The sequence below is a fragment of the Schistosoma mansoni genome, chromosome 6, assembly GCF_000237925.1.
Source record: "Schistosoma mansoni strain Puerto Rico chromosome 6, complete genome".
In the NCBI taxonomy this organism is placed as follows: domain Eukaryota; kingdom Metazoa; phylum Platyhelminthes; class Trematoda; order Strigeidida; family Schistosomatidae; genus Schistosoma; species Schistosoma mansoni.
In genome coordinates this window covers 17528765-17555523 of record NC_031500.1, presented here as the reverse complement: position 1 = coordinate 17555523, position 26759 = coordinate 17528765, and the positions used below count along the sequence as shown (strand labels likewise).

General features: G+C 35.9%; 1 protein-coding gene and 1 non-coding gene across 2 annotated transcripts in view; one reads left to right on the top strand and one right to left on the bottom strand.

The window, feature by feature from the left end:
* The window catches only part of Smp_131390 (putative wd-repeat protein), a 45668-nt gene that overhangs the window by 6025 nt on the left and 12884 nt on the right, over positions 1 to 26759 (bottom strand). The window contains exons 13-21 of the mRNA XM_018798448.1: positions 24836 to 25477; positions 22060 to 22411; positions 20032 to 20209; positions 16492 to 16582; positions 14413 to 14733; positions 11463 to 12200; positions 7372 to 7713; positions 4327 to 4927; positions 709 to 945 (exon numbers count right to left, since the gene is read on the bottom strand). Of these exons, the coding sequence (XP_018653389.1) occupies positions 709 to 945; positions 4327 to 4927; positions 7372 to 7713; positions 11463 to 12200; positions 14413 to 14733; positions 16492 to 16582; positions 20032 to 20209; positions 22060 to 22411; positions 24836 to 25477 (3502 nt within the window). The remainder of the gene's footprint in view (positions 1 to 708; positions 946 to 4326; positions 4928 to 7371; positions 7714 to 11462; positions 12201 to 14412; positions 14734 to 16491; positions 16583 to 20031; positions 20210 to 22059; positions 22412 to 24835; positions 25478 to 26759) is intronic.
* Smp_tRNA_00276_Pseudo_TTG.1.1 lies at positions 5391 to 5461 on the top strand. The gene has a single exon. It is a non-coding gene (tRNA).

Sequence of the window (26759 nt, the reverse complement as noted above, 5' to 3'; positions counted from 1 at the left end):
CCATATAATGTAAATTCTGAAGAAATAAAAGAAATATAGAAGTTGGTATGTTACATGAGGAAGTGTTCATAAAGAAGTATAATATAAATAAGATTTATTTAAATGAATGAACTTTTAACTCATTCACCCGGTACACATACGAGTACTTTGGATTGAGTTACGATGTAAGTTCGAGAGCTGGTGGTAGTTCCACTTGATTATCTAGGCCGGTGAACTTCAAACCCGCAACCTAATGGTTCAAAGTTGAATATCGTTAACTACTAAGTGACGACTTTTCTTTAACAATTATTAAGACACCCTAAAAGGGTATAATATTATATTGATGTTTAAGGAAACTAGATACCATCCAAGCCCATAACAGTCTAAACAGAAAAGTTCAATCTGTGGTAAAGCCACACGTGTACCTCAAATCCTGATAAACCAGAACTTTAAAAAGTACCATTTACAAATTACTCTTTGAAAAATCCTTTTAGCATTCATGAGAAATGAAGGGAACATTATTGTTGCCGATTAAAAATCGTCAACATTATTGACAAGGGAATAATGAAACAGATCAAATGAAAATAAAGATAATAAGCCCAAGGGGTAACCAAAGTAGCTTAGATTAGCAAAAGATGGAGAGGGAGAAAGTTACTGTCAAATTATGCAATAAATAAGAACATAATGGATAAATGGAATCCGGAACAAAAGAAAAAAAAGAGCACTAACCTGAGTCTGCTGTATTAGTTGACCCTTTATTAATATCAACAGATTCTGCATACCATTTATACATATCCCATGAATTAACATGATCAATATTATCTGGTAATTTATTCAATGATCCAGTATGATTAGTTTCTGATAAAGCTAATAAATTCTGTGAATAGTTACTATTCATTGTACTATTGCCATTACTACTATTAATCATATCACCATAGCATGGTTCATTCTCATCTAACCAACGAACTAAATATGTAGTGTTTAAAAAATGCATTGTATTATTATTATTATTATTTTCTACTAGAGAAGTGCTAGGTTTTGATGTTGATAAATCATCGTCTGAAAGATTTTGAATTACAAGACCACGCCACCATGAATCACCTCCAACAGGGCAAATAAACAGATCACCTAATATAAATGAATAAATGATGTTGTTTATTTATCTTATTCTAAATAAACAAATCAACAGTGGTACAAAAGGGTATATATATATATGTACGCCGTACGATGAATCATTCGATTTGTGTGTGGGTTGAGGTACTTTGAGGGTGCAAACATCAAAACAAGTGATTTTCTCAAGAGACTACTCCTCCACATTTTCACATACACGGCTAATACACAGTCCAATGTTCAACTTCAGGAGATGCACTATCATGGTACTCGGTGACCAACAATAGGTTCATACGCCTTTTGTTCCTTCAGGATCAAGAAAACAGTGTGCAATGATGCTCTGGAACTACGGTTTTCCAACTCATCTAGATGGATGCTACATACCCACAAATCTGGTTTAGGAACCGGACATTCGCTTTCCGTTATCTCAATTTCTTATAAGAAACCCCATCACTAGAAGGTAATGAATAAAACTTCCCTGGCAGTGGCTACACACACGTGGCCATATGAGAAGCAGAGAGAACTCTTCCCACCCTCGGCCGTTCCAGGACATTCTGAGGCCAAATAATACAGTTAAAACTTACAGTAAACAATTACTTTATTCAATTTGAAAATATTTATGGAGTTCAACCATGTTCAAGGTTCAACATTTATTACCGAAGATAATGGATGACAATGGAGAAGATTTGTAGCTCAGGTGGGTGATTTTGATGTTGGTTTGTTCTCTGAGCTGGATGGTTTGGTCGTGGAGCTTTCATCGTCCTTCTGAACGACATCATCAGCACAAACTTCGGGTAGAAGTGAAGTGTTTGAATTTCTCCACATGTGATTCACAGCTTCTCCTCTGCACCTCGATGTTGATTGGTTCTTATTGACCTTAAATCTGTCATTGTTTATTTCTTTGTTTTGGTTGTATATCCTATTGGTTTGATTTTTGTTCCTATGTTCCTGCATAATTTTCTTGATTGGTTGATAGATTGGATTGATTCCAATATGTTTGTTTATTGCTGATTGACCTGAATGTCAAGCTTCTAAAAATTCTCTGGTATTTTTGGAATTGCCTCTGTCCAAAATCTGCACATTTTCCCAGTCGAACGTATGTCCGTAGTTGTCCACGTGTATTGATATGAGTGAAGAAATGTCGTGGCGTTTGACTGCTAATTGGTGTTCATGTAGGCAAAGATGAAGGGGACGTCCGCTTTGTCCAATATAGTGTTTGTTGCAGTTAGTACAATTTATCTTGTAGATGATGTTTGTTTTGTCCTCTTTTGCCATTTCATCTTTTGGTTTGCATAAGATTGAGTGGAGGGACTTTGTTGGTTTGTGGGCTACACCTATTCCCAAGGGTTTTCAGCAGCCTTGTTGTCGTTTCTGATATGCCCTTTATGTATGGTAGGGTGATCCTTTTGTTGATTTTTATACTTGATTTCGTTTCTGATGGTGTGTGCGACTGGTATTTTTTGATGAAATTGATTGGATAGCCGTTCTTTTGAAGAATGGTTTTCAGGTGTTTTTCTTCATTTTTTTGTGCTGTGATTGTATTGCAGTGTGTTCTCGCCCTCTTGAACAAAGTTTGTACACAGTTGGTTTTGTGAGTTCTTGGGTTGTTGCTGTTGCAGTTGAGAATTTGATCGGTGAGGGTCGGCTTCCTGTGCACTTGAGTCTCTAGTTTTCCTGTGTCAGTTCTGGTGATTAATACATCTAAGAATGGTAACTTGTTGTCCGACTCTTGTTCCATTGTGAACTTGATGTCGTTGAAGACGTTGTTGATCTGCTTGTAGATGTTTTCTAGTTCCTCCTTTTTGACGATGACGAATGTGTCGTCTACATAACGAATCCAAATTTTTGGTTTGATCACTGGTAGAATTGTGGTTTCTAGTCGTTGCATTATTGCTTCCGCGATGAGTCCTGAAATTGGTGATCCCATTGGTGTTCCTTTTGTTTGTTTGTAGATTTTGTTATTGAATTGGAAATATGTTGTTAGACATAGATCTATGGGTTCAAGTAGGCTTTGACTTTGAAGTTTCTTGTATTTCGAGAGGTTTTCGTCGTTGGTTAGAAGCAAGGACAGAGTTTTTTTTGCTAAGTTTGGTTCAATTGAAGTGAATAGTGCTGTTACATCGAAGGATATCATTAGTTCGTCGTCGTTGATTTGAATGTTCCAAAATGGATGACAATTGCAGAATGTTGCGAATTATCAAAGTTAAACATGAGGATCCTTGAATGCTGAACTAGTTGTTTGAAGGTAATGCGAGCTTGACATAAGGTCTTAGGTTTTGATTGTGAGGGCTTGTCTTGTGACGCAATTGGATGATTTCCTCAAAGTGTGTCCAATCCACTTCCAGCACTTCTTCCTGATTTCTTCCTCCATTGGAATCTGGTTTGTTGTCTCCCACTGTAAAGTGTTGCTGATAGTGTCTGGCCATCGGATCCGAAGTATCTTGCGTAGACAACTGTTAATAAACACTTGTATCTTCTGAATAATGGCTTTCGTAGTTCTCCACGTCTCCACCCCATACAGTAGAACTGTCTTGACATTTGTATTGAGAATTCTAACCTTGGTGTTGGTTGACAATTGTTTTGAGCTACAGATGTTCTTCAGTTGTAAATATGCTGCTCTTGCTTTGACGATCCGCGCCCTCACATCTGCATCTGATCCACCGTGTTCATCAATGATGCTGCCCAGATATGTAATAGTTTCCACATCATCCAAGACTTCTCCGTCAAGTGTAATTTGATTGGTGCATGTTGTATTGTATCGGAGAGTCTTACTTTTCTCTTTGTTTATATTGAGACCTACCGCTGCTGAGGCTGCTGCTACACTTGTCGTTTTCTCTTGCATTTGTTGTTGCGTTTGTGATAGAAGAGCCAGATCATCTGCGAAGTCTAAATCGTTCAGCTGCATCCTGCCTGTCTATTGTATCCGCACAGGATGCACATATTCCAATAGAGATTGTTCGAAATTTGGTGTTGAATATCAAAAATGGGATAATTTAAACCTTTACCAATAATCATATATGATACCCATTGAATGAGTTACTAGCTCTCTACACTCAACAAATTAATGGATAACGAATTAGATATTTAAAGAAAAAGGTATTGAATCCTAGATAAAACAAGATGTTTGTCCCTGATTTAACAGCTTGATATAAACCAACAATTGAATGTTGTTGTTTTTTGTTATTTTAAAAATAGTATATTACTCACAAATAAGAATATCTAAGATTTAACACTAACCTGGTTTCCATTCCTGAGTTAATGATGCATCAAATATTCGTCGAAGAATAATAAATTCTAAAATTCCATCTACATCATGATAGGTGACATGAATAATATTCGATGGATATTGTTGTTTCTCATAATGACAATGTTTAGAATCTTCAGTATTGACTTTTCCACATACTAAATTTCTATAAGGTTGATTCTCTTCAATTTGTAATTCTAAAGTGATAAGTCGAACAAAACTATCTCCATCATCTGATGATAATGAAGTAGAAGCATTACCATAGCCGAAACTAGTTGATGCAATAGGACAATTATTATTGCATGATGATGAAGATGTGGCGGTAGCAGTAGTTGTAGTCGTCGTAGAAGAGGAAGAAGTAGAAGTTATATTAGTTGCTTTGCATTCTTTATGATAAGATAATTTTAAATCTTTCAAATTAATTAATTGTTTTGATTGTCGTAAAAGTTTAGTATTTAAATATTTTCTTGTCATTTTCTTTAAATGTACGGCTGATGAAGATGATGATGAACGTGAAACATTTGATGGATAATAATTACCAGCTATACGTACAATATGATAAGTGATTTTTTGCACTGAACAACATAGAAATTGCTAAAAGTATAGAAGAAACAAAACAGTCAAAAGATTACATCATTCAATTAATAATGAATTTTTTATTGAGTAGACCCATATTCTAAATTTAGTTCTACTATTACCACTATTGTGGTGTGGGCTACTTATATCGACATAAGTAGTATATATCGTGAATAAAGAATAGAATATCTGACAGCAGAAGATTGACAAGATCAAGAAGAGAAGAACAGAAATAAAAAGCAATTGGTGTGGAAATCCAGGAACAATGATGCCTGAGACAATTGAAGAACATTTTGCAAATAGAGTATCAGAGTATGTCTTTTGTATTTTATCAAGCAACGTTGTAATTTAAATTCATTTAGTGTTGTTTGTTTGAATCTTCCCATCGATGTGTTAAGACTGCAACTGGTCAGTCTCTAATTAGCATATGTACATACTGTGCGTATTGCCTCGATATAGCCTTAATTCACAAGCATGGTAAGCAGAGATGGCCGAGTGGATAACGCGATGGCGTTTGAAGCGAGGGTACTGGGTTCGAGTCCCAGAGTGAACATCAACTCTGAGATGCAGGTACATCCAGCTGACGAGTCCCAAATAGGACGAAACGCGCGTCCTGGATTCCACTGCTAGCCACTATCCATCTCTGCTTAACGTTGTAATTTGTACTAAATACATAGTTAGTTGTCCTCACCTGTGTTCTCATTCACAACACTATTAGCAGTAGTACCTTTAAAGAAATTATGTATAGGGGGATACACAACAGAAACACTTAATTCTTTAGTTGAATACGTAAAAAATTTACCAAACTTTTGAATTGCCAAGTAATCTCCACAGTTTGAACATCATCCACTGACCAACTCAAGTACCGATAACTTTCCAGTTAAGGTAAAGGGGTTCAATGGAGATCGGTTGAATTTGTAAGTGATATTTGTGTAACAGATTAATTTCAGTTAGGTTACCACTAAAAACTAGAAAGCACTGGATAACTGTTTCGTCCTTATATGGGACTCCTTTTCAGAAGTTTGCAGCTGGGCTACAATGAATAGCCCACTTATGAATGCTGTTTATAAGTCAAACTGTTGTCACTAAGGGGATTGGATGATCTCCACACTAAAACGTAAAGTGACTGAAGTTGAACCACGGAATGACGACAAAGTGGTTCTAAAAGTTAAGGATTTGTATCAAAACCTGAAGGCCATGGGCTCGAATTCTGCTGATTTGTGAATATACACTGTTGAGTAGTTATATATTGGGATAAAATAACTGTTTAAGTACTCTCTAGTCTTTAATGGCACAATAAGTTAGATCAATCTGTTACGAATAAAACTTACGAGTAATTTTTTAGCCATTTAACTAACAAATCTTAACCGCTACAACTGAGATTCTATTCTCTAAAATGTGAATACTCAGTTTGTATAATCTGTTCATACATGTAAGCCTAAACATCTTTGATATTGTTTATTTGCGTGTTAGGACTATTCATCATCAAATGTTTGAATTACGTACAACATTTACAAAGTATCGATTTATGTACTAGGCTTTAAGATGGTACAGTTTGTGTTAGGGATAGTAATAGAGTTTGAACATTTAAATTAATGTGTATATGATTAACAATTTAACCGATAAAACCACCACTTCAGAAAAACTTATCACTGTCAGTTAGTTAAACGAAACGTAGATTTTGATATATTTGTACATTGGTTCAATTTGGCAATACACCCCCTTAGTACAGGAAAAAATTGTCAAACTGAAACCCAGAATAGTGGAGGTAGAAACAGTATCAGTGATCATAAAAATGATTAATCATCGGAAATACAATACAAGAAAATATAAATTAGTGAAAAAAGTTGTGAGGAATTTAGAATCTTAGGATTTGGGGGAAAATAAAGAATGGATGCATCCGGTTCATCATGAACGATTTCGAACCATTTTACCCAAGGTCTTTACCTATCGATTATGATAATCATTATCATTATGCACTATACAATTCCTTAATTATTGCCAATTATGTCCTTTACGCGTGGCGATGTGAGAGCATTTCGAGAGGGAGAGCGGACTCTCCCAACTTTCGGCCGTACCAGGGCATCCTTGGTTCTGATGTAACATGACTAGTCTCATGATTGTATTAACATATTCTCGTAGTATACATGAGAGAGAAGTATACTTGAAATCTGTTATATTGATAATGATGGTAGTAATAAAAAATTGGCTTGTGAATTCTCTTGGGATTAAGGGCTAGGGATAGAGAAAGGCTTAAGGATAGGTGGGTCAATAGGATTGTAGTTCACGTTGGTTTAAAATTAATTATGTAGGTCGAAATGCATAATTAATTAAGTCTAAGACACCCTGATAAAGATAGAACAGTAGACACAACACAAGAAAATAATAATCGGGATTGCGACTGATGAATTCGCCACATAATATCCATTGGCCTCACAAGTCATAACAAACATAAAACTTACTGGTAAATCAGGCCAAGTAGTCCAAGGTAAGGAAGGTGGAGAATTCGTTTTTTGTTGATCTAAATTACCCATTAATGGTAGATTGCCGCATTCCCAAGCTTTTGATAAGTAATCTTGATGACCACGATATAAATAGACGACACGATCACCAGTTTGAGGTAGATAAGGGGAAGCTGATGGTCGAACAGTAGATAACCAATCAAAATAAGGACCATCCCAATGATTAACATCAGTATTTGGAAGAATGAAGTGATTTTTGTTTAACTCTTCTTCATGACCTTCACATTCAGGAGATAGATAGCAATCTAACGGTATTCGAGTTAACGGTAATCTACTGCAAGTCTAAAACGAAAATACTCACTCATGAAAATTACTCATAGTACACAAAAAATAAACATTATAAACAGACATGAACAATTATCGAATCAGTTTGCCTCCCTGCCATGCACAATATCAAATGTAGTACAAATGTAAGTCACTTTATGATGTCATACCATATCAGGATGTTTAGACGAAGTTAACAAGAGAAATATGGTAAAGTATTTGAAATAATCCAAGTGTTTGTGATATTAAACACTGGAGAATTTGAAGTGTTACATAAAGGATGGGGGGGGGCAAAATCCGACTCACACGTCCTCGTCGTGCCTCGTGGATTAATGGGACTGTTTCCATGATCTAACGTGAGCGGTAACCCGGGTGGTGGAGATTGGCCCAATCAACCACCCTACTAATACCCGAGAACGAATACGAATGCTACAAAGAGTCATTGCATAACTATTGAGGGTCCAAAAGAGTAGTAAAAAAATGAGTCTACCCAAACAAAAACAAAAAGACGAAAAAAATGGGTTGTGAGTGTTATGTAATGATTCTGCGTAAGCAGTGCAGAAACAGCTATCCTGCCCCGGTAGTTGTGCCGTGCACTCTTCTCGAGAAGGGCCTACTAGGCTTTACCATTCTATATGGCTTGAAAGGGTACATAAAGGATATATGAACAAATAATAACATCAAAAGTATTAAGTTGTTAGAGAAAACTTAGTAATTTGTCGAATAGTATCATTGCAAATAATACTTATTCATGAATGATTCAATTCATTCTGTCATACGGCAATCCTCTACAATAATGAGCAAGTGCATTCATTTTCATTATTACTAAATTACTTCCATCTCTTCTGCTACTAATCATGTTAATTTCATCTAATTGTACTAATGTGTGGTATGGGGGAAATTATAAAGATGCATATCTTTTCCCAAGTTCTATGTTGATCAATAATTGATTGAGTCATTTTGTTATAGAGAGTATGTGGAAAACTGAACAAAGGAATTCAATCAGAATGCAGGACATGTGAAAATGCTCACTTTTCATTAAAGTTAAAAAGATAATAATACATAGTAGTTGTTACGTAATAAACTGTTTAAATTATACTTATCAAAGAAAACTAAGAATAAACCCTTGAATGTATGAAAAAGATTTAATATATATGACCTAAATAGTAATAATAACTCCGCCGGTAGCGCCTCCGGGGGATACTGCCGGTCCCAAGCCCGGGTAAAGGAGGAGGGTTGGGCATGGGGTTAGCGACCCCATCCCGTAGAAAACCAACTCGCTGAAAAAACACGCTAACCAGAAAAAATTATTCAAACCAAATAGTAATAATAATACTAATAACAGTTAGATACTAGTACATACACTGAATAGCTATACAATAAAGTTTGACGAGAATTCTAAGCATACTATTTAAAGACAGAAAACTGATATATAACTAATAAATGTAAATGTGTGATTAGCTACCAAATGTGAATTAACAGCTTATTAACTGTTCAATTTATGATTTCTTTCAAATCATTGATTTCTATCTGATACTCGATTAACTGTACAGGTCTATAATTGTATTGGATAAAGTATAGTTTAGCAAGCAAAGATGGAAAGTGGCTAGCAGTGGAATGCAGGACGCGCGTTTCGTCCTTTAATTGTTGGACACGGCGAGTCCATCTAGGGGAGTTAGAAAACCCTGATTACAAACCAATGGTGCACATGGGCTCCAGTATCCTGAGAGAACAAATGGCATATGAATCAATCATTGGTCACCGGCTACCATGGGACTGAATCTCCTTACGATGTTCCACTGCCTTGTGGATCAGACCTTTAGGTCAAAGGCTCTGGGTGTGGTCCCCTAAGAAAACCACCTGTTTCAGTTTGGGCACCCGGGCAGTATCACAGCCCACACACAAGTAAATGAAATGATGATTTCTACTGACAAAAAAAAGATCGAATACGTTACAAAGTCAAGGAAGGATAACATATATACTCTGAGCTATTCACGTATATCAATTTAAGATTAAGTGGTAAACGAGAGAATCTGATTAGTGTATAATAAACAAAATCTGAATTAACTTTTTGACGAAACAGTTTATTTAGTTGATGGTACTAAACACAATGATGAGTATTTTCATTGATGATTTACGACTTCACAAAGTCATTTACAAGTGCAGTGAATTTCAAATTCAAATTTTAATGGTTGCATGAACATAAATTTTTTAATTAGTATGAGAGAATTTATGACTACTGTAGAAATTTCATAACTTAAATCACAATGTGATCTTAGCTAGATGATCTAACGAGAACCAAGAAGCACTGAACACTTCTTTCGTTCTACAATGAGCTTCCCCAGCGATGCGGATCCACGATCTTGCATCCGGAAATCGAACCCAGTACCTCCAATTTCGTGAGTAAACGTTTAGTCATTAGACTACTGAGCTTCTAGTCACTAGTTTGTATGTAAAATTTCAATCAATTTACGATATTTCGCTACACCCATGAATTGTCTACCGTGGAGAAATGCCTCAAATTCAGCATGGTTGTACTCTATTGGTTACAAAATCTCACTAGAACTCTGAGGTGTTGCACATCGAAGCCAGTACCTAGTGAGTAAACTGTTATTATCAGTAAAGGGGAATTTGTGAAGATTGTGGAATGATCAGCCTAAGTCAAAAATTCATCTTCACCAGATATTTTTTAATCATTAGTTAACGTTAATCATTGTAAATTTTCAACGTTCACCAAACGTCGTCACATCAATTCATGTCTTCTATCGTAATCATCCATACTTTCAATGCGAAACAGTTAGTTATATGGAAAAAAAATTAAAAAAAAAACAATTATTGTTTGAAAAACCGCGACTGAAATCAACAATCTTAGTTTACAAAACACTATGAATCAAAACAAATACGAAACACAATGTATGAATGAATGAATGAATCAACCAATCAATCAGCCAATCATTTAAAAAGATTTACGCCTTTAAGGATGAAGATGATAATGATGATGAAGATTCCCAGACGACTATATATAAAATGAGTACACATTTTAATCAGTTCAAAAATGTAAGTAGAAAAGTATGAAAAGTATAGTGTATCGAATTTCGATGAGAATAACTATCGAATATGATGGGTATGTAATGAGGTCATGCATATTGACTTTTATCCAATGAGTACAATTATGATTATTACGTAACAACAGAAAAAAAAAGAAAAAAAACAATGAAAGAAACAAAATGAGAAATTCAAAGTAAATAGAATCAATTAATGACTAAATATATAAGATGATGATAATAAGCCAAATGAATGATACAATTAAAACATTACCCGAATACCATTGGTGATTGACTGAAATAAACAAATTCATAAACATCAGAAGGGGTTTTGTGGAGATTTAGTATTTTTCATAGTTGAAAGCATGAGTCAATTGAAGCTAGACTACCATGGAAAACCTGGAAACACTGGACGGTCGTTTCGTCCTATTATGGGACTCCTCAACAGTACGCATCCACGAACCCGCACTCGCGAGATTCGAACCCAGCACCTACCAGTCTCGAGCCAGAACCCTTAAACCAAACCCCACTGACCTGGCATCCATAATAGGATGAAACGGCCGTCCAGTGTTTCCAGGTTTTCCATGGTGGTCTAGCTTCAATTGACTCACGCTTTCAACTATGAAATTCATAAACATTTATAGATAATACATAAAAACAAAATGATTTTTTTTAACTTATAAATACAATCATTTAAATGATTATATCACTAGTTATGCTTACCATTACAGCATAATCAAGACTACGAATTAAACGTCGTTTAAGACGTTCTCTTCTAGAAGATGTATCAATGTGACCAGATGTAATTGCTTCTGTGGATTGACTATGATTAGAAGATTCTGGTATACATGTATCCCGGCTAGTAGAATCTTCATCTATTCTACTACAATCATCTCCTGTTATATTGAGAAAACGTCTAGATCGACGAGCAACAGAGCATTTCTTTTCGATTTCTGCACGAGCAGCTCTTGCTTCTGCTTTCTTAGCTTCTCGCATAAGTCTTCTTTTCACTAAAAGACGCCGTTGTTGACGTAAAGATCTTCGGATTCTTCCTTCAGTATTTGGTCCATTTTGATTAGTGTCTGTATGACTAGAAGAGAGAGATGCGTCTCCAGCATCATAAAAAGAACTTAGATCTTCATTTGTTTCATCATTATCAAGATCCATCTCTGTTCGATTCAAAATGTTCGAACTTAATTGTTCAGTATCATTAGAAGCTAATACATCATTTGTATTGACTTGACGTCTAGTTCTTCGACGACGTTGCCGACTCCACCAGCCAATATCGACATCAATATGAGCTGACCATTCAGATTCTTCAGAAGAATCATCTTGATCATCAGCATCATCTTGTTCATCCATCGGAGATAAAATCGAGTTTGAGACTTGATTCGATTTATTTTGAGGTACTGTTTCAGATCTAGTTGACACGCGTAGGGTCTTAGTCGAATTTACTTCATCCTAAAAACATTGTTCAATATTCATCAAAGTAGAATAGTCATCGAAAGGTGAAGTAATGTCATGTTTAAATTTAAAAAAATTAAGACAATTGCAAACATGAGTGTAAGATGACATTTATTACTAACGACCATTATTGATTCGGTACTCGTTATTTTAATCTGGAATTACCAAATTACGTATAAATGAATCACTAATGATCATCTCATGAAGTAGTATCTGATAAAATTTCTTCATTTCCAAGTATATTTTTTCAAACGAGAAAATGATATTTTTAATCGTAAGATCTTCAACATACTACTAATAATGCAGAGAAACTTATGAAAATACACTACTGCTACTCTGTATAAAATTTAAAGTATTTACAATTGAGGGGTAAGTGGGTCGTGACTAATGTCATGTGTGTCAAATGCTTCCTGATGCAGATCGAATTCTATCGACAAAGTTGCAGTGTGCTCACTGCTCTAGATGACTGAACAAAACTCCATTAAGATCATCCACCTGAGCTACAAATCTTCTCCACCATCTCATTCTTAGCCTGTGTTACATTGCAAACAATTTAATAGTTATTGGCAGTTCATTTCTTTAAATTGAACATTACATTAATAGTTAGTAAAGGATTGTGGGAATTGTTGAATTTCATTGAAATCATGAATCGATCTAAGTTGGATCACCACTGAAAACAGAGAGCCGTTTCAGAATATTAATGGATGCCGCAGAAGCGCGCATCTAAGATGCTGAACGTGGAAATCGAACCAAAAACCTTAGGTCTCGCGCGCGAACACCTAAACTCTAGACAATTGAGTCAGCATCCAATAGTAATAATGTCTAAATTCAATCAATCCACGACAATTTGCAATTGTCTTTCATTGTTGTTGGTAGATAACTGTCTCACACTTGACATGGATTCACTCCACTGGTCAAGGCTTCTCACTAAAACTCCGGAAATACCATCCAGAAGCTATATTAATCATAAATAATTATTAAAATTATTAGCTTGTATGTGTGTAGCTGAAGAGTGAAGACAACGAAATACGGCGAATGAACTCATTGTGTTAAGCAGATATTGCCGTTCTTGTTTTGTTTAAATTTGTAAAGGAAATGATTTGTATGAAAATTAATTCGATTATACTCAATTAATAGTCAATACGATATTTCGCATTGACCGATTGAAGACTGGTGGTCAGTGTTTAAGAAGTAACAGTTTCCTCAAGATTACAGATAAGCGTCACTGACGATTGCTAACTGTCCGAAACCTTAGCTCCAGGATCTCCTGATAACTAGAACCAATCAAATAACATTATTATGATACTTGATCTGAAAAGTTATTCTTTGATAAACCTATGACTGACAGGATTAAACACTTCATACAACATAATTACGATACAAGTATTATCATGAATATATACAATGACAAATACTTCTATCAAATTATTAATTAGAGATAGCAAGAGGTAATCAGAATCTCATCTTGTTATACGTATAGTTATAGTTGTCGTGCTTAGTATAAACGGTGAAGCTGACACTTGCAGGATAGTGAACCATTTTTCTAAATTGTGAAACAAGTCAAATTAAATCAATGGATTATAAGCAGGCTCGACTACACTTAGCCTCCAAATGCCCTGGTATTGTAGAGAGTGGGGAAAGTCCGCTCTCTCTCTCTCCAAATGCTCTCACATCGCCACGCATATATAGCCTCTGTCAGGGAAGTCCTACTCACTGTCCTCTCGTGGCGGGGGTGTTGTTCACGAAATTGAGAGGACGAAAAGCAAATGCCTGGCGCTTTAACCGGGTCAGTGGACACGGCGAGTCCACCTAGGGGAGTTAGAAAACCCTGATTACAAACCAATGGTGCACATCGGCTCCAGTATCTTGAGGGAATAAATGGCGTATGAACCTATTGGTGGTCACCGGATACCATGGGACTACATCTTCTTACGATGCTTCACTGTCATGTGGATCAGATCTTTCGGTCAATGGCTCCGGGTGTGTCCCCCTAAGAAAACCACCTGTTTCAGTTTGGGCACCTGGTCAGTATCACAGCCCTCACACAAATCTCATTTGGTTTGTGAGGCGCATATGTATCTGGTGCTTCCTTGTACCAATATTTATGTGTTGAAATAAATAAATAAATGAAACATAAAACACACACATTAACAAAATATGAATTTAGAAAAGAAAACAACCGAAAAAAAAGAGACTTTGCTCAACTAACTCCTGTTTTCCTTAAATATGTATGAAGAAATGATGGACCAGCAATACTGGAACTACTCAATTCGTCTAATGTATTATTTAATTGATTTGAACAATGATTTTTCACCAGTGATGTATCTATTTCTTTATTTTCTTTGAAAATAATAGTTGGTGACAGATTAGTGGTTATATGATTGCTTTCATTATTGTAATGCATTGATGATGATGATGACGATGATGAAAGAGAAGAGGATTTTTGACAAGATATTTGTGATTGACGGAAACAATTACGTTCTGGTTGCATAATAATTATTTGTTCAGTTGAATGTTTTGAACTATTAAACTATCAGAAAGAAAGATAGAGAAAACGAAATGAATGAATGGTAACTCAACCCAATGATTTGAGTTACAAAACAAAAGTTCCTACGACATCATTTTCATACTGTATATCATTGAACACCATTGAAACTTCTTATATGTGAATAAACGGTTGAAGCACAGTATCCATTCAAAAGTTAGCGGTTAAAAAGGTCGCATTTTAATAAGAACGACTATCGAGAAGGCACATATTAATAAAGGTGAGCATTGAAAAGGGGAATAACATTTGTAGTAATGTGAAATGTCTCTCTCTGTTTCCCAAAGGTCTAATGAAGCGTTTACTTTCAGTAAGTACTGTAATTCATCGAATTTGGTAACTAATTGCTATGTTTATTACCCTAGTTATGTTATCTAGTACATATATGTATATGTATATGTAGAGGAATGTTTTGAAAATGCCTGAGAAGTATGCGGTGAATTTTATTTTGAATAGATCTTAAATGCTAGTGTAGTCTAGTGTAGATCTATCTTCGTAATCTTCTACAACTAGTTTGATCCGTACTGCCACATCCTTATACTTTCTTTGTAAGTTCTGTTGTTGGACTCCTGAAACAGACTGTTCAATTTTCAATCCATTTAGACTTTTCTTTTTTCAGAGCACAAATAAATTTGAACATACTCAAGCAAACAACACCAATAAGCTCGATAAAGCCTCTATGCCGTGCCACCATTACATTGTTTGTTTTAGGAAGGACTTTCATAAGAGAGAGCGAATCAAAATATATTTCAAATCGTTATAAATGTAATTACCCCTTTCAATGCTCAACTTTATTAATATGTGCCTCTTAGATGGTCGTCCTTTTCAGTGTGAACCTTGTAGTACAATATGAATGTTTTAATGGAAGTCTAAATGACTAAGTTGATACCACTAAATGACGAATGTAAAAGTAAAAATAAACTACATATAATCGATCTTTGTATGGAAAATTATAAAAGGACTGTGTTAGAAGGTCATAGATTAAATAAATACATGTTCCACGCAGGATAATTTTGGAGCACACTGATTGACCCATTTCTTAGTCAATCAGCGCTAGAAGAAATATTAACAGTTTTCTCACTGCAATGGTCACTCCCAACTATGTTTATTTAGAATATAATTGCGTTCCTGTTATAATTTTGGGTACTATTCAAGTGAAGCAAAATGTCTGAAAAATATTAAGCAATGGGATTGATTAGCTAGGTTGTACAATAAAGGATCTTAAAAGGCTGAATATAAGTAGAAACGTAATATTACGTCAAAATTAACTAAGTTCGTAAAAACTCTTCATTAAAATCTAACCAATCATGAACAATCCAGAACACAGTAAATACAATCTATATCAGACCAAGTACCCATGCCCCAAGGAACATTCTTCTAAACATTTCTACTACATGATAATACCACTAAGTGATAAGCGCTGAATTAGAGCACACAGCATAAGAATAGTCAGATATCAAAAATCGGTTGACAAAATTGTGATCCTCCAAGAACGTAAATGATTTAAATCCGTGTCACCCACGTCGAGCAGAGTTTTTCGTTTGAACCTGCACATAGTAACTATTATTTATGCTTAAAGAATGTTGACTAAATGATTAACAATTAGGGGTCGACACATTCATTCTTAATGTTTCGCATAAAAATAGAATACAGTAACATCCAATACTTTTAACAAATAATATTTACGGTTTTGCTTTAAAATAGTTCATCAGCATGAATAACACATACTTAACAAACGTTTCTTACCTCGTCCCCAAAAGACACAACAGGTTCACCACCAGCAGAAAAAAAGTTTCTTTCGTCCTCATAACGTTGTTGCTGTTCAACGACCTTTAAACTGAAAGGAATTAATTTAGATTCTCAGTAACGAATTAACAAGAAACATGAAAAGATTCAGCTATAATGAATATGAATGTAAGCACTTATCAATTACAAATTTGTTTACTTGGCTTTGAATTACTCGAAGCGTGATGGATATTAATACTACCAGAACAGTGCGTTCCGAATCTGAAACCAAGTACGCATACACCTTCACCAACGGTTAGTTGGAGAGCAGTAAGAATAAAAGTGATAAACTTAAGGTCCCAGGGCGATCCCACTGAGATATCACGACAGTTAGGTACTTCTCTCAAACGATCTTGCTACAAAGAACGAATGGATTAGAAAAGGTCAGAACTAAAAATGAAACACCTCGACCTTACTCCATCGAATTCTGCTGTCGGTAGTGTGGGTTTTAAAGTACAGAACTAAAACATAAGGAAATATTGACAAATAGACCATGTATGATTGGCCCCAAGTAGTTGTTCCTTGAGATCTACGGTCACACCCCGGGCTCATCAAGATCACTTATAAACTCGTTTCCTTTTGAAGAACCTTACGAACAAGAACCCCTCCAAAAAGTGGGTGATTGGGAAGTGTTAACCGCCTACGAATCTGACCACAGGTGCAACATTGACGTGGTGGTCGGACTTGCCTACAGTGGTGACTTAATCAAGCTATATTGGCGGGAACACATGTTCTTTTAGGTCCTACCATGTCAGACAGGTAGGTTAGAGAACGATAAAATTAAGAGCAACAACTTAAGGCCCGATGGCGAAGTCCCATTGCTGACTGAATAGTAGTGTGACAGCAGTGAGTTTTTTCCCTTGGAAAAACAGCATCTTCAGTGCTGCTGCCTTCTAAATACGGAAAGAAGGGGTTCGTAATGGGTCGACCCTAAAAATATCATACCTCACCTCACTCTAATAATCTCCATCTCCAAAGGTAAGGTTTTTTGAAGTGCGGAGCAAGCACATAATTAACTTCCCCTAAAAAGCCTGTGCGCGACCTGCCTCTAACAGTTGTCTCTTGGTGAACGAAGAGTTCAGGGCAAGCAGGATTTGATGGACCAACCGCCGGGATTCTTAAGGATAGTGTCGTAGTCTTTGCAGTTATATTAACTGAGATTTTAGCCAAAATCTGGGAACTGGACGTAATCCCATTTGACTGGTCTCGATCACTGATCGTCCCAGTCTATAATAAATGGCAACAATCACAGAGGAATCAGTTTACCTAGTACCGTGTCCAAAACACAAGCCTCAATAGTACTTTAATTTTTAAATAGAGTATCATGAAGAGCGAACCCGAGAAAAACAGACTGGCTTCAAACCTGGATGTGAATGTATAGACCAAATATTCACCCTTTGGAAGGCTTTAGAACACAGGCATACTTTTCGACGCCCAACTATAGTTGTATTCCTTGACCTTAGGGCGGTGTTCGACTTTGTTGATCGTGAGGTTATGTGGCAATGTCTGTCATTGAAAAGTGTACCAAAGAATTATATTAGCATTGTAAAAGCTCTCGATCCGAACATTACCAATCAATTCAGTATATGGCGAACTGTGTTCGGAATTGGTTCGTCAGGGTTGTTCGCTTTTCCCATTTTTATTTAACCTTGACATATACATGGTTTTACAGAAAACACTCTTCGTCTGACTTTTTAGGAGTTTATTTTCAATCAGAAGATTCACTTTTTGACTTAAAATACACAGAAGATATGGTCCTGTTTAGTGGAGACTCCGAAGAAAGATGGTCTTTTGACTACCTTAAGCAACCATTCAAGCATGTTTGGCATTCGGTTCTCTCCTTCTAAATGTAAAATGTTCCCTCAGGATTAGCTTGCGTCACGACCTGGATTAATGATGGGAAGTGAAGTAGTCGAACGCATAGACCACTCCACTCATCTTATGAGTCTCATCAGTACTGATGGTCTGGTGTCTGACCATATCTCGACACAGATTTAGAAGGCTCGATTGGCGTTTGCCGACTTGTGTCACTTGTGGCGTAGGCGAGATATCCGTTTGTCAATCAAAAGACGAGTCTACTGCGCATCAGTTCACCCCGTTGTTTTATGGATGCGAAACATGCACATTAAGAATAGAGGATATTTGTATGTTACTAATATTCGATCATAGGTGTGTTTGAAGCATCGCTCATGTATATCGGAACTACGGAGTAAGCAATGACCTGTGTTAGGAATGAGTATTAGGTAAGAATGCAAAACCGATTAATGAGGTAATGAATCTTCATTAACTGAGGTGGTTGGGACATGTGTTACCTAAGCCCGACCACCGCTTACCTCGACTTGTGATGGTGTCTTATGCAGGAGCAGGCAACCAAGCCAAAATATGGCATAAGTCCATGAAGTCACTGGCTATTGAACTTAGCCCTGTTAACAGGCACAGACTGTCTGGTTGTGGTCGGAGTGATTATCGAAATCAATGGTTAAAGACTTTGGATGACATGGATCAAAGTCGTTTGCAACGATACATGTGCATCCATTCCCTGTCTTCCCACAAATCCTGATATTCTAAATTTACAATAGCCCTTTTTCTTTTGTTATTTTATATTTTCTTTCCGAGTTGTATCTTCGAATCCTAATCCTTCCTACTACCTCTAATATTCTGAGATTTTCCCGACAACCTCATTTCTCTGTGCCAAAGGGGTTATGGGAAATTGAACCGATATACACGCGTACAGGTTCTATGTTGTGACTAACTGACACATCTGAAAACAGGATTTACCTTGTTTATGACTGATACAATCAATAAAAAAGTTGAGATAATCAAAGTTCTAGTAGCTGATATTCAAACTTAATGTGAACACATTAGCGAATATGGCTATTTTAAATATACATTAGACAAGATCTATAGGTGGCCTCCTTGAAGATTCAAGGAAGTTTACCATTAGAAAGATTTGAGTCAGCTACCATAAATACAAATCTAACATATGAATAAGGAATTTTGGAATAGTCACTTTTACTGATAAACATTATTTTCACAACATTTTACATCGAAAAAAAGGAATAGTGAAAGACACAAAAAAACTAAACATAAAATGAGCACTCTCTCGTGATAGTCCAGGATTTTATATCTCAAAAACAGTACAAAGACGTGAAATTGACTAGATGAATAGCAAGAGTTAAAATAACATTACTACCAACGATACTAAGACTCAACATTGTGAATATGGTTTGAAACCTAAGATAAAGAAAAACGTACATATGCGCCACTGTGAACGATTTCCGGTTTAATCACCCAATCTTTTTACTTACTGAACGCCGTTATTTTACGGACTCCAATTGGGTAGTTTGGATCTATTAACAAGGCTCATTTCAATAATCCCTGATTCTATACATGTAAAAAAATGACTACCACCCACAAATTAATAAATTTGTCAAACAAAAAAATATGAGATTATAAAAGTACAATTGGCAATGATGATGAGAGAAAGATAGAAATACCTACTTCAATTCATTTGTATCCAAAGGTTCTATTAATGGTGTTTTATTAGTTAACCATGGTGAACACCAAAGATAATTTTTACCATAAATTGGTTGAGTACTAGATAATTGAGGTGTTGGACAATAATCGATTGGAACATTTGAACAAAACTGTATATCATCCACAACAATATCTTCACCAGCTAAATAAATAATAAAATAAAGAAGGGTTAGAAAAATAAACAAGAATCAACTACATGCTAAACTAATTTTATAAATATTATTGTACTGTAAATGATATTAGAGCACTGTTCTGGTTAATGATCTGTTATGTAGACTTTATCAATCCAAAATGATCAGGAATTACGCAGTAAAAATAGCTTCAGTTAGATAGACGTTGTCGAATACGGAACGAATATCTTTTCTATCGGTAAAGTCAATCAATTTTAAAAGCTTTTACACTTTCACTGAATTTGAAACATTTCTTAATGCTTTAATATGTATAAAAATAGTTGCTCAGTGATTAAGGTAGTCGACTTTTAATCTACAAATTTTAGGTTCGAACCCTGCTCCACATCCTTTCGTTCGATCAATTGGGTATTATCACCAGACTTCACATTCAAAGGGTGGTTTAAAGCCAAGTATACAAACCTGTATTTAGCAAGTGAGTTATTAATTAATAACTAACAATAATTACATCAATTATTGATTAGGATTGAATGCATGAACCAATTCATTAGTGTATTCCTCTATTCGTACATTTTCATTGTATTAATTTGTTTTTATTTTAAACATAAATATTGGTACAAAAGAGGCACCAGATATATATGCGCCACACAAATCCCATTTGATTTGTGTGAGGGCTGTGATACTGATCAGGTGCCCAAACTAAAGCAGGTGGTTTTCTTAGGGAACCACACCCCGAGCCTTTGACTTGAAGGTCTGATCCACAAGGCAGTGGAGTATCGTGAGGAGATGAATTCCCATGGTATTCGGTGACCAACGATGGATTCATACGCCATTTGTTCCGTCAGGATACTGGAGCTAGCCCATGTGTACCATTGGTTTGGAATCAGGTAAACTTTCTGTGTTCACCAACCCAGTTAAAGCGCCAGACATTCGCTTTTCGTCCTCTCAATTTCGTAAACACACCCGCGCCATGAGAAGGCAATGAGTAGGACTTCCCTGGTAGAGGCTATATACGTGTGGCCATGTGAGAGTATTTCGAGAGGGAGAGCGGACTCTCCCCACTCTGTGCCGTACCAGGGCATTTGGGGACATTGTATTATTTAATTAATTTATTGTGATTTTGCATTCAAGTGATATAATTGTCCAGTTTGAAGAATTCTGTAATTAATAATTATAAATTTATAAATGAATTAACTTGAATGTAAATTAAAATTTTCTAATGGTTTCTTTCAATAAATCTTGAACTTCTCTCTCTCTTATTTGTGTGTGGATTATTAATGTTGAAGTTTTGTAGTATGTTAACTCCGCCTGTAGCACCTTCGGGGGCTACTGCCGGTCCCAACCCCGGTAAAGGAGGAGGGTTGGGCGTGGGGTTAGTGACCCCATCCCGTAGAAAACCAACTCGCAAAAGAAACGCTAACCAGAAAAAAATATTCAAACCATTTAAACTCTGCCCTGGGAGTTGAAGGAATAATTATGACGTCTCATGATGAAAGCCGAGTTCCTTCGAAAGTCATGAGACCGATGCACCTTTTAACAACCAGAGCAATAATTTTTATAAGTACATGGAATGTCCGGACAGTGTGGGAGACCGGAAGAGTCTTCCAAATTGCTTTGTAGTATGTTAATCATCCAGTCTATGTAGTTCAGTGACTGACTGACTGGAGTCTATGTAGTTCACATTATTATTAGTTAATAGAAGAACCTCTTAAATTATTGAATCCCATTAAAACCACAACAAAAGATTACACGACACATTAAACATGATTCTAAGAAATCCATTATCAGTTACTTGTAAATACTACTACTATTAGTCATAATAAACAGAATATCATAATCAAATTTTAAGATTATAATTACTTACTTTCTTCATCTAATGTGACTGATGGTAATAAATCTGTCGGTTGTATTAAATGACTACGACCTGGTATCTGTAACTGACGTTTAGATGGATATGGGAATCCTCTTAAATTTGTCAAATAACCCGGTGGTAATCGATGAAATGGTACACCGCTAGGTGCATGTATAATTTCATATAGTACAGCTGGAGGAGGTCTATAACGAATGATTCGATCAGAATTATCATTAACATTGTCACTATTATGATTATTAATTAATTCCCTATGACGATTGTTTTGTGAATTTTCCCGTGATAAATCAACTCTACCGTTTGATGAAGAATTAGCTGACTGTTGTGCTGGTGGACTTCCTAACGCCTGTAGAGTATTTTCATAGATACGAAGTACGTGAGAATTAAAATTACTATTATTATTATTATTATTATTACTAGGATCGGGTACAACTTCTCTCCATTCCGCTGTGTCCAATTCCCAATGAAGAAACTGTTCATCAACTGATGATGCCTGGAAAAAAAGTGACAGGTAGGTGGAACAATAATAATAGTAATAATGATAACTTGTAAAGATATCATTGATTTCAATAAGAAAAAAAATCTTGTAGAATATTTTCAGTATGTATTCCAACAAACTTAACAGAAATGAAACAGTAAATAGTAATTTATTCATTTAAACACATAAATATTGGTACAAAAGAGGCACCAGATATATATGCGCCACACAAATCTCATTTCATTTGTGTAAGGGCTGTGATACTGTTCGGGTGCCCAAACTGAAGCAGGTGGTTTTCTTTGGGAACCACACCCCGAGCCTTTGATCTAAAGATCTGATCCACAAGGCAGTGGAGCATCGGGAGGAGATGCAGTCCCATGGTAGCCGATGACCAACGATTGATTCATACGCCATTTGTTCACTCAGGATACTAGAGCCAGCGTATGTACACCATTGATTTGGAATCAGGGTTCTCCAACTCCCCTAGGTGGACTTTCCGTGTCCACAAACCCGGTTAAAGCGCCGGACATTCGCTTTTCGTCCTCTCAGTTTCGTAGAGAACACCCCCGCCACGAGAAGACAGTGAGTAGGACTTCCCTGTCAGGGGCTATATACACATGGTCATGTGAGAGCATTTCGAGAAAGAGAGCGGACTCTCCCCACTCTCGCCCGTACCAAGGCATTTGGGGGCCCAAAGTGTTTAAGGTTTCGCTTGATCACATCGATCACTGAACGATAATTTGTAGTAAGTAGAAAAATGTAAATTTAATTGATTAGAAAATTTATTCCGTATAATTATCTAGTCACTTATTCACGTTACTTCGAGACAATACGCAGCCTACTGGCGTAGAACTTGGTTGTACAAAGTTTACATGAGATTTAATCACGATAAAATATTCATTTGTACAGCCATTCGGTGTTGTTGTTGTTGTATGCTATATAAAATGGTACAAACTTCTAGATTATAATCGACAAGATAATCGTAGCCTATAATTGGAGACGTTATAAGTGACATGAATTCTAATAGGTCACAGTGTAACAGATTCCCTCATTCTTTCTTATCTCCATGGAGTCCTTAGCTTTGTAGTATCAATATATACTTTTCACTGTTAAATTTTATTCATTCTTTTTGCAATACACCTCTTCTAAATACATTTCTATTAGTTTTATTCATATTGAGACTACGTATCTATCATTTGTCTTGTAATTGTTGATGAATATAAACAACAGACTTATATCAAGGACTCTGTTATTTATGTAGATATATTTCTTTCCTAGGATACTTTTCGTTCTTGTATAATGCAAAAACAATAAGCGTACCGTCCTACTTTATGGCAGTGAAACATGGCCGATAAGAGTAGAGGATATTCGTAGGTTACTAGTATTCGATCACAAGTGTCTTCGAAGCATTTTTCGTACATCCTGGCACTACCGGGCAAGTAATACAGTTGTTAGGAAATGGGTACTAGGTAAGGGTGGCAAATCGATTGTTGAAGTAGTGAAACTTCATCAGTTAGGACACGTGTTACGTATGCCCGACCACCGACTGCCCCGACGTGCAATGTTTCATGGTGTAGGAGTAGGTTAGAAGAAAGCTAGCGGTGGCCAGAACAAAACATGGAACAAATCCATGAAGTCACTGACAATTGGACTGGGCCGTGTTGGTAGGTGTAGACTACCTGGTTGGGATTCGCGAGATGATAACAACTGATGGTTAGAGACCTTGAATGGCATGGCTCAAAATCGTTGGTAATGGCGAAGGTGCATCCACTCTTTGTGTTCTCCAAATTTATTTCACTGTATTATACTCCCTCAATAACATCGTCAGACCGTAATCTTTTACATTAATGCTTTTACTTTCACTACTTCTACCACTACGGGATTTGAATCGACAACTGCATCTCTGTGGTAATGTGGTATGGCAATTCGAACTGATGTACGTACGTACGAAGTTCTACGTTGTGACTGACTGACTTATTAAACTATTTATACTCTTTTAACTTGTCAATAGTATACAATATATTTTGTTATTTTTCAGGATAATTAAGGCTAATAAACAAAAAAGAAACTATTGAAGGTTAATTGGTGATACAGAAAAATAAATTTGTAATAGAGCAAACAATTTAAATCTCGGACATATTTTAGTAGTCATTGACTACTTCAGTAATCAGATTCTTCATTATAAGAGTGAAGATTTCAAATGGTACATGATATTATTGTATACTCTGTTGCTTTATCCCTGTCTTTGTGAATAATTAGAAAACTACGCAATATATAAACATCTAATCTTACCGGAATATCATATTTACATGAAGAATCAGTCGTTGTAGACTCGTCTGCCGGAGAGAATAAAGACATAACACCGCTTTTAGTAACCACAAGGAAACCAACACCTTCAATAGTAGGTATTACACGACAAGCAGTTATCCTTTGCATTTTTGTATTAGACAATGAGCTTGTTCTGGTAGCGGTATGATTCAACTGAGAACGAGATTCTGTCAATGTACGATGAGATGATGAATTATTAGCATAATTGTTACTACTACTAAAAGTGATATTAGTAGCATTGTCAGTTAGTAAATCAATTATGTGATTTGACGGATCTGATGCAGATAATTGTAGATTATCACGAGTAGTTCTACGACTAACAGTAGTTGTATTTGCACCAGACCATATAGGTTGATCATCTGGTGGATTATCAAAACGCCATACTAATCCTTGTATGATGTCTAAATCACCAGGAGGAAATCGATAATGGAATAATAAAGGTTTATCTATTGATTGATGATTATCTTCATCATGTTGTGGGTTTTGTTGAAAACGTCTAAGATTTGAAATATTCCACAGTTGAAAACGACCATCAACTCCACCTGTAGCTAAAATATTCTCATCAAAGGGTGATGGTGATACAGCGTGAATAGCACCTTCATGTCCCTTGGTTGGAATTTTTTAGAAAAATAAAAAATGAAAATTAGAACTATCAAGGATAAATAAAACATTTGAGGAATTATTTTTCAAAAGAAAAATTGGGAGGCAATGTTTTAATGAAGTAGTTTATTAATCTAACTTAGAAAGGATAATATAAACAAGTAATAATCTGATATAGTGAAAATATACGTTATATTCAATACAACCGATACAATTAAGTATCAAAATAAAATACAGCCTATACAGAATACAAAAAGAGACTAACATATGAGGAAATAAACCGAGGGTAATCGTGATGGATCGATAATACTGCGGATTTATGTCATAATCTGACCGCATTTCCGCTTTTTCTATCCAGTCCTAGCATTAATAATTAAAGAACAATGTGGAAGCCACTAGGATAACATTTGTAAAACATGTCCAAACCACTGAAGTTGGTGTCGGAAGATGGTGACACTAATCGACTTATCATCACTGCTTCTAAGTGCATATTCCTGAATTTCAGCATTAATAATATAGTGTTGCCACGAGATAACATAAATATTTAGGATGATCAGATAAAGAGGGTCACTGGACAACTTTATTTTGGATGTGTCAGGTTTCATAAGCATACAGAAAGACCACACCGACAGAAGCGTTGTAAACCCAAATTTTTACAGACAGACCAATATCAAGAAGGCACCAAAAATGGTGCAGGTTGATATAAGTACTTACAGATGACTCAATAGAAAACATAACGGATGTTATCACCTGTTATCTTAAATTAAGTTTTGATATTTGCTGTCCTACCGAAACCTTCTTTTTAAGTTTTGATCGACTTACATCTCCACAACTAAAACGACTACGGAGGGTAAAAGAAAGGATGTACAAGGAGAAAAACACTATTGAAGTTCGTAAGTTAAATGATCAAATAAACCAAGAGATTAGACGTCTCAACTCTGTGTTCACTCAAAAACTCCTATCTTGTAGAAGCTCTCCAAGTATGTGGAAACTCTTTAAAGAAATTACAAGGGACAGGCAGACTAGAAGCGATAACCAGCTAAATGTTTGTGACTTAAATAAGTCCTTTATTCGTCAGTCATCTGACATCATGCTCCCTGTATCCAAGGGTTTGAAGAATAATTGTGTCCCCAGTTTCACTGAAAATGATGTCCGGAAATGCCTCCAGTCTCTGAATTCATCCCAATGTTTAGGACCTGATGGTATCCCAAACCTCCTTTTTAATAAATGTGCTGATGTTTTATGTTATCCATTAACGAATATCTTTAACAGATCCTTCTCAACTAAT